The following is an 8,723-nucleotide window of genomic DNA, read 5'->3' as shown; positions in this document are numbered from 1 at the left end:
GATGGTGGGGATGATGATGGTGGTGGGGATGGTGATGATGATGGTGGGGATGATGGTGGTGGTGATGATGATGGTGGTGATGATGATGATGGTGATGATGGTGGTGGTGGTGGTGGTGATGGTGATGGTGGTGATGATGATGGTGATGATGATGGTGGTGGTGATGATGGTGGTGATGATGGTGGGGATGGTGATGGTGGTGGTGGTGATGATGGTGGTGGTGATGATGATGGTGGGGATGGTGATGATGGTGGTGATGATGATGGTGGTGATGATGATGATGGTGGTGATGATGATGGTGGTGATGATGATGATGATGGTGATGATGATGGTGGTGATGATGATGATGGTGGGGATGATGGTGGTGGTGGTGGTGATGATGATGGTGGGGATGGTGATGGTGGTGATGATGATGGTGGTGATGATGGTGGTGGTGATGATGATGATGGTGGTGATGATGGTGGTGATGATGATGGTGATGATGATGGTGGTGGTGATGATGATGGTGGGGATGATGATGGTGGTGGTGATGATGATGGTGGTGGTGGTGGTGATGACGATGTATAGCACGATGAGAGGCGAGATGTGGCCATGTGCAGGGAGGGACAGGCAGGACACCGTCAGCAAACCAGAGGGAGTGCAGGATGGAGGAAGCACAGAGTGGCCGGGGCCGACCCCCGGGAAGACGGACACCGGGAGCCCCGGGCGAGGTCCCCAGGCCACACCACCTCTGCTACCCAGAGCACCGTGGCGTGCCTGTCATTGAACGAGAACCCAGAAGCCACAAAGGCCGAGCAGACCTGTCCATGATGGGCATTGTGAGATGGAGAGGCTGATGGCCGAGGCCTCACGGCCCACCCCAGACACCTGGAGGCAGGCACCCCAGGGACACCAAGGCTGGCCACCGAGATGGAAGAGGACTTCTGCGCGAACCCATCCAGTTAAAGGAAGGGGAAGGGGCCGGCCCTCAGGACTCAGGACCGAACCCCGGGACGCGAGCCATGGCCTTTGTCAGCAAGGTGTTGGGGCCATGTGGCGGCTCACAAGCCTTGGGGGTAAGGGGGCCAGCATTGCGGTTAGGCCACACCTCAGTGCTGACATCACATATCGGAGTCCCGGCTGTTCCTCTTCCATTCCAGCTCTCTGCTTACGTACCTGGGAAGACAGCAAAAGACTTGGGCCCCTGCCACCCATGTGGGAGACACGGATGAAGCTCCTGGCTCCTGGATTCAGGCTGGTCCAGCCCTAGCTGTTGCAGCCATTCAGGGAGTGAACCAGCAGATGGGAATGAACGATACTCTCTCTCTCTGCCTCTGCCTCTCTGTGACTCTGCTTTTCAAATAAATAAATAAATAAATCTCTTTTAAAAGAGCTCACAAAATTTGCCTTGTGGCTCAGGCAACAAAAGAAAAAAAAAAAACAGAAGAATTGAACCTGGTGAAAATTAAAAATGTACATGTTGGAACCGGTGCTGTGGCATAGCAGGTAAAGCCACCACCTGCAGTGCTGGCATTTCATATGGGCGCTGGTTCTAGTCCCGGCTGCTCCATGTCTAATCCAGCTCTCTACTATGGCCTGGGAAAGCAGTAGAAGATGGCCCAAGACCTTGGGCCCCTGTACCCATGTGGGAGACCAGGAAGAAGCTCCTGGCTCCTGGCTCCTGGCTTCAGATGGTTGCAGCTCTGGCTGTTGCGGCCAACTGAGGAGTGAACCAACGGATGGAAGACCTCTGTCTCTCTCTCTCTCTCTCTGTAACTTTCAAATAAATAAAAAAAAATCTTAAAAAAAAAAGTACTCAAACTAGCCCCCATATGGGATGTTGGCTTAACCAGCTGTGCCACAATGCCAGCCCCCAAGGATGTGGCTGTCTTAACCACTGCTCCGCCCCCCATGGCAAGCCCTTTATTTTAAAGACATAGCAACCATATAACAACCAAACACAATGCGTCTCTTGACAGAAGCCTGCTTTTAAAACCTCAGAAAAATAATTTTTTGAAGACAGATAACTAGGTGGCATTGGGAAATTACAATGACTTCCATGAGGTCCCATAGCCCCATTGAGTGCATGTGCAAGAATGACTTCTATCTCTGGAGCTGCACAAGAACAAATTTAACTCAGCTTACAATGGTTCTGCAAATTACACACCCCCATTAACAGCTGTTGACTGTAGCTATCTTCCTATAGGTTTGAAAATGTCCAGTCTGCAAACCGAAGACGTAAAAGCCCACTAGAACCAGGCAGGTGCAGATCCTGACTGGCCCTGGGTGTGCTGCCCCCCAAATCCCTCAGCCCCCGCCGTCCTGGTAGAACTGGTTGCCTGCCTGGCTCCCCTTCCAAAGCAGCCGGGCTTGGCTGGCGAGTCCTGCGTCGCCCTGGGCAGGCTGCTGCACCTGCTGGCCACCAGCGTCCCCACAGGACATTTCCTGGCTGTTTCCCCCGCTAGCTTCCGGAACCCCTTAAAGAAGAAGTGACCGATGTGTCTTCCAACGCCGGAAGACTGAAAATCTTAAGAAATCGTGCACATGCCCCACCAGGGAGCTCAAATTCCAAGAAGGTGTGTCCCCCAGCCTTTTGCAAAATCACCAGTAGTTACATCTGAGAATGCCGAAGCGCTGAGTGGGAGGAGCCGAGACCGTCCAGGAAGCAAATACACTCGGCCCCCTCCCGCTCTGTCTGTGGACTTCGGGAAACTTCAGGACATCCAGAGCTGTGATCCCCTCCGTGCGGTGATAAAGCCGAGCTCGCAGGAGCAGGTGCACAGGCAGAGCCCCAGGGGAGTGGCGGCGTCTCCAGGCCTGGCCACTGGACTCCCATGCTGGCCTCCGTGGCGCAGGGAGGAAGACATCTAGGCAAGTAGAAGAGGCAGGACCAGTGCAAGCCGCCCGCCCAGTGCAGATCCAGACAGCTGGGTTCAGCCCCCTTCTCGGTGACAGGAGGATTCACCCCCACTCCACCAGCCCTGCCCCGCACCTTGTCACCTGCGCCACCCACAACTTCGCATCGTGGCTGGTCGGTGAGAGAAGTCATCCTTAGGCCGTAAAAAATGGACTCTGGTTGTCCACTAAGAGTGCGTGCTACTGATCAAGCGTGAGCCCCTGGGCCGGACGGTGAGCTCACATGCCCATGTCCCCCGGGGGAGTCCCGGCTACTCAGGCAGGCCCCTCCCCTACCTACCACAGCCTGGCAGGTGTGGAGGCAGCCGCAGGTGAGGCCCAGGACTCTTGCCAGCTGCAGGCCTGTGAGTGGGGCGTTGCCAGTGACACCCCTCTGGGGGCGGCGTTGTGTCTCCCCACATTCCCATGTGAAGCCGACACGGAGTGTCAGGACCTCAGACCGCATTTGAAGATTGGACCTCTGAAGAGGTCACAAAGCCAGGCCCGAACCCGCCATGGCCTGTAAGAAAAGCAGAGGGGCGGGCTTTGTGGAGCCCTGGCTTAAGCTGCTCACATCCTGTATCAGAGTGCTTGGCCACTTGGCACTGGGAGGCAGCAGACAACGGCCCCAGTACCCAAGTTCCTGCACCCACGTGGGAGACCCAGATGAAGTCCCTGGCTCCTGGCTTCTGCCAGGCCTGACCCTGGCTGTTGTGGGCATTTGGGGGAGTGAACCAGTGAATGGAAGATCCCTCTCTCAGATAAACAAAAATAAGTATTTTCTAAAAAAAAGGAAAGAGAGGTAGGCATTACACTGCTGCCTGCATCCCATATGAGCAGCGGTTCGAGTCCCGGCTGCTCCACTTCTGATTCAGCTCCCTGCATGGAGTTCTGGCTCCTGGCTTTGGCTTGGCGTAGCCCCAGTCATTGTGGCCATCTAGGGAGTAAACCAGCAGGAAATCTCTAACTTCCTTTCACACAAATAAATTTATTCGAAAGGCAGAGGTACAGAGACAGAGAGAGGGAAACTTCCACCCTCTGGTTCACTCGCCAAACGGCTACAACATAGAAGCCAGGAGCCTGGAACTCCATCCGGGTCTCCCACGTGGGTGCAGGGGCCCAAGCACTTGGGCCATCCTGCACTGCTCTCTCAGGCCATTAGCAGGGAGCTGGATCAGAAGCAGAGCAGCTGGGACTTGAACCAGTGCCCATATGGGATGTGGGCTTCAGAGGGGGTGGCTTGACACACCATGCCACAGCGCCAGCCCCAGGGAGGGGCGGCTCTGGAAATGCACGCACTAAGTGTGAATGTATTTAAGGCCACTGCACTGTAGTTAAGTGGGCTAAGACGGTAAATTTTAGGTGATGTATAGTTTAGCAGGATATTTTTAAAAAGATTTTTAAGGCTGCTCATGAAAAGGTTTTGAAAAGGTGAAGAACCTTGGGCCACTCTGGCTTCTGCAGCTGAAGCCTAGGGTCCTTCATTCATTCCCTCCATTCATTCCTTCATAATCTATGCCTTCTGCAGCCTCCGTGCGTGGGACAGGTCCGGATATCCACGGTGCCATCGAATCGTGTTTGTCTGAGCTCCCTGTGCCGACGGCCTCGCTCTGCGATGAGAACACGCGGCTGCAGGCGAGGTCGCTGGTCGTAGCACGAGGTGGCAGAGTCCCGCTAGGTCACTGCTGGCCTGAGTGAAGGGTGCGGGGTGGACCCCTGTAGGAGGCACTAAGCAGCCAAGGGCGGTTCTTGCTGGCCCCAGTGACTGGCATCTCCAGCGATGCATCAGCACACTGGGGGCAGTGGGGACTCCCACAGAGCCAGAGCTGCAGCCTGCAGACTCCCCATAACCGAGGGGCCAGCCCCACACTTCCTTAGACAAGGGCGGAGGTGGGACTCCAGTCCCAACACGGTCACATACAGGCTGTCATAGACGCCTCCCGGGGGGCCCGACTTCACCCAGCATGCCTCTTTCTTACACGCTGGCACAGATCTCCCACCCCCCCTCTTGTCTGACACCATGGCCCTGCTGCCCGCCTGCTCCCGGCACGCCCCCTGGTGGTGGCGGGCTGGTGTGCAGAGAAGAGCCACATCCACTCTCCACCCATGAAGACGGGCAGGGGAGGAGGGACTCCTTCGGTGGTCACCAGGGTGATGGGACGAGGGGACATCAGCTCCTCCCGGTCATCTTGGTCAGCACAGTCCATCCTTGGGATGTGGGTTTGGAAGATGATGCAGCGGAGAAGCGGTGGCCGGCCCCAGGTGGGGACACAGCACGGAGTCCCTCAGGAAGGAGGCGGCCACTGCCACACTGTCTGCCTGGACTCGGGCCCACGCGGCACTGGAGGTGCCACAGCCCCAGGCCTCCCTTCAGCCTGGGCCCCCACCTGTCCCACAGGAGCCCCCGCACGTGCCTGCTGAGGGTCTATCATGTGTCGCGTGGTGACCTCAGGCACAGGGTCTTGCCCGGGTCTCCCAGGGAGGCAGGGGTCCTGCGGCAGCAGGAACACTGCTCACTGGCACACAGCAAACTCCCTAAGAATACCTCGGTTCCAGCTCTAACAAGGGGTGAGGCCCAGGGTTGGGGGCACACCAAAAAATCTGTTTGCCTTGTGCCCATTTCCTCCCTTGGTAATCATGTAATCACCTAGCTGACCTGGTATACAGCAGGCGCTCCATAGGTGCTGGCTCCGGTCTCCCCAGCATGCAGCCGTGCCAGGAGGAGCCGCCTTTGGACATGAGCTCACACACCTGGACAGGTCAGATGAGGCTTTGGCAAGAGCTTGCTCCCCGGGTGGTCGGCGGCTCTGCTAACAACGTCTGCTGCTGTGCACCTGCTAGGCAGGAGCCCAGCCTCACGGGCAAAGTGCTGGGGCTGCACGGAGCCACAGAACCTTCCCTCGGTGGGACTCATCCCCCCTTAGCCACAATTTCACCAGCCAGTTCTGGGACTTGAGCAGCTAAGGTAAGCGATGACTCTCTGTAAAAATCAGACAGGCTGCGCGGGCACCATGGGAGGTGGAGTTCTTACTCTGATGATGACAACCTGGAACGTGAGCAGGACCCAGCACTCAACCAGCGATCAGTCCTGTCTCGGCTGCTGACCAAAGCCAGGTCAGAATCCAGGGAATCTCCATGCGGTGGCTCCCTCCGGTTTTCTGTAGCACCGCTCAGCACCGTGTTCCCCACCCCGGGCAGCAAGGTGTCTCACAATCTAACTTCCTGCCCCGCCCCCAGTATCACTTCATCCTTCAAAGTGTCAAAGAACCGCTTTTATTTTTCGTTAGGAACAGTGCGATCTCCCGACACAAACGACGCGGCAGGTGGGCTCTCCTCAAGAAGGCTTACATTTTATTTACGAAGGCAGCATTCAAATACATCAGGCATTCAAGGTAACAGTTTCCGTAATAAGCATAACACACCAATCCACTCTGTGCCCCACATCACCTCCCCACCAAAACCCCAACAGAGCAAACCCTCTGTAACTGAGACTTTCAGAGGACATTCGTTTCTGGCTTCTAAGCCTGTGGCACCGCTACACCCCCCCCCCAAAAAAAAAAAAAAATTCCCCGTTTCCACACTGCTAGGTTAAAATTGCTGGCATTTTAAAATCTCCAAGCTTTTTACGATGCCCTCAGTTGCAGGAGGACAAAGGAAAAAGCACTTATGAACCACAGATCGTGTTAAGAAGGAAGGAGGCACTCCCCGAGGGGAACATGCAGGCCACACCAGAATCCTACTCAGGGCTCAGCAGAGAGAGAGAAGGTTAGGAAGCAGTGGACCATGCGAGGGAATGGTTAGAGGAAGCTGGACAGAACCTAGCTAGGCCGAGACGACGGCTGCCGGGGGCCAGTGTTTGCCGACTGGACCATTTAGCTCTACCTACTTGCTCGGTGTCTGGTTATTCTGCACGGGTGACGGGCAACCAGCCGATTCTCCCAGCAGGGCCCTAAACCATAATAAAAGCTAGAGGCGGTAGGGCTGAGCAGGATGCTGAAAAGAGTATATAATTATGGATCCAAGAAAAAAAAAAAAAAAAAGGATGAAATTTAGCCAAAACCAAACGATATCTGAAGTCGAATTTGGACGACCTGGAGAAGAGCAGAAAGCAAACAGTAAGTAGGAGGAATGGTTTCACATCTGAAGTGACTCCTGATGACCTGGCACGTGGGAGACTGGACCGCAGAGTGGCCTGGCAGCCTCCGTTCACTGTGGGATGTGGGTGGTCTTTAAGCTGAGGTCTTGAACTCCATTCTCATTCCAGACGCTGCACCGTCGCTGGGCTAGGGGGTCATCACCCTTCTAACAGCGCGAGTCTTCCTGTCGCTTGTGGAGCGCTCAAAGGGGCGAGATAGGTCCTAAACAACTCGAGGGAAACGATAACGCACTTAGCGCGGGCCAGGGCGGGGAGTGGAAGGCAGAGGAAGTCCAGGCCGCGTCCCCAGATCTCCACCACGGCCACCCACGATTGTCCATTCCCGTCTCTTCTCACAGCCCTGACCCTGACGCTCGGTGATCGCGTGTCCGTAATCCTGCTATGAGAGAGTGTGGCCCGGGGGGCCCGTGCTGAACAAGATGCCGCTACCTAGAGTGTGAGCACAGCACAGCCACCCACCAAGCGAGGCCGCGCGGCTGTCGGGGGGCAAGCGCGCGTGGGCCCGGCCAAGGCCAGCCTAGCGATTCCCTTTGGTCGACTTCTTCTTCTTCGACTCCTCTCTCTGCTTCTGCTTCTTCCGCTTGCCACCTTCTTTGATTCCTAAGGAGACACGGTGTGTAAAACACGGCACGACAGCACCTGCTTCCCCGCGAGGAGGCAGAGGTCCGCCTAGCAGGTCCCCGCTTTATGGAAATTAAGTGAGCCACACAAAGCCAGCTATCGTGTCCACTTCTCAAACTCAAGGACAAACACCAGCTGCCTTCTTAGATTGTCCCCTGGGGAACCTGTCGTGTGATTGGAAGAACGTCACACGCGTGCAGAGAGCAGAAATAACCGGACCCCTCAGAGCCACACCCCACAGCGGGGTTCAGAGCCACCTGTGCCCCTGACTTCACCTTGGGTCCTCCAACTGCACCCCGCCCCCCAGCCTGGCTTGTCACTAGGCACAGCCCCTAGGCACCTGACCACAGGAAGCCCTTCTCAGAGAGAGCGCCCTCTGCAGGTGCAAGCCGGCCCTGCGGCATTCCACAGGACAGAGTGCCCTTTCTTGTCTGAGAATGGGGACCTTTTATCTTCCCTGTGCTAGCTGCTTCAAGCCAACAGCTGTGCGACCCACTCACTAGCGGGAGCCAAAGGAGAAAGGCACATTGTGTCCAAAGAGCCCGAAATAAAGGACTCTGACTTTAGTTCTGCAGGAATGGCCTTGGAATCAGTCCCCAGCGTGTGGGTGCAGGCCATGGGCCTGATCCTGAATTTGGGCCACCAAAGACATCGAGAGAATGCTGGGAGCCACCAGCCTCCTCCAGCTGCCCTCTACAGAGGCGTCAAGACTTCTCATGCCAATGACTGCTTTAAAAAACAAAAAGGTCCTCATAGAAAAAGTGTTAAGAAATTGCTGAAAAATGTTTTAACACAGACAACACGTGTAAGTACATAAATTAGTTTCATTAAAAAGCGCGCACTGGGGTTAAATGCCAGTCTTTGTGTTAAGAGCTTCGTGCTGGGCACTGCAAAACAGGGAGGCATTCCACAGCTTCCTGGGTGAGCAGCAACCTTCACATGAACAAGCAAAAAAGGTTAAAGGATCCATTTTATTCTGTGACTCATCTTTTTTTTTTTTTTTTTTTTTTTACGGTAGATAATTTTAATTTCCCTTTCTGGAATAGGCCTGTGTGTGTGTGTGAAATCTGTG

At 55.3% G+C, this 8,723-nt stretch overlaps 1 protein-coding gene across 4 annotated transcripts in view; it reads right to left on the bottom strand.

Annotated features, from left to right (window-relative positions):
- Window positions 1-6,153: 6,153 nt before the first annotated feature.
- DNAJB6 (DnaJ heat shock protein family (Hsp40) member B6) overlaps window positions 6,154-8,723 on the bottom strand; it is a 65,606-nt gene continuing 63,036 nt past the window's right edge. For 3 of the 4 annotated variants that reach the window (XM_062192932.1, XM_062192931.1, XM_062192933.1), the window contains exon 10: window positions 6,156-7,630. In XM_062192932.1, coding sequence (XP_062048916.1) covers window positions 7,548-7,630 — 83 coding nt within the window. In that variant the 3' untranslated portion in view covers window positions 6,156-7,547. Of the gene's footprint in view, window positions 7,631-8,723 lie in introns of all 4 variants that reach the window. The other variant, XM_062192934.1, reaches the window with a different exon arrangement.

This window comes from Lepus europaeus, chromosome 5, assembly GCF_033115175.1.
Source record: "Lepus europaeus isolate LE1 chromosome 5, mLepTim1.pri, whole genome shotgun sequence".
Classification (NCBI taxonomy): domain Eukaryota; kingdom Metazoa; phylum Chordata; class Mammalia; order Lagomorpha; family Leporidae; genus Lepus; species Lepus europaeus.
This window is presented reverse-complemented; position numbering and strand designations above follow the sequence as displayed.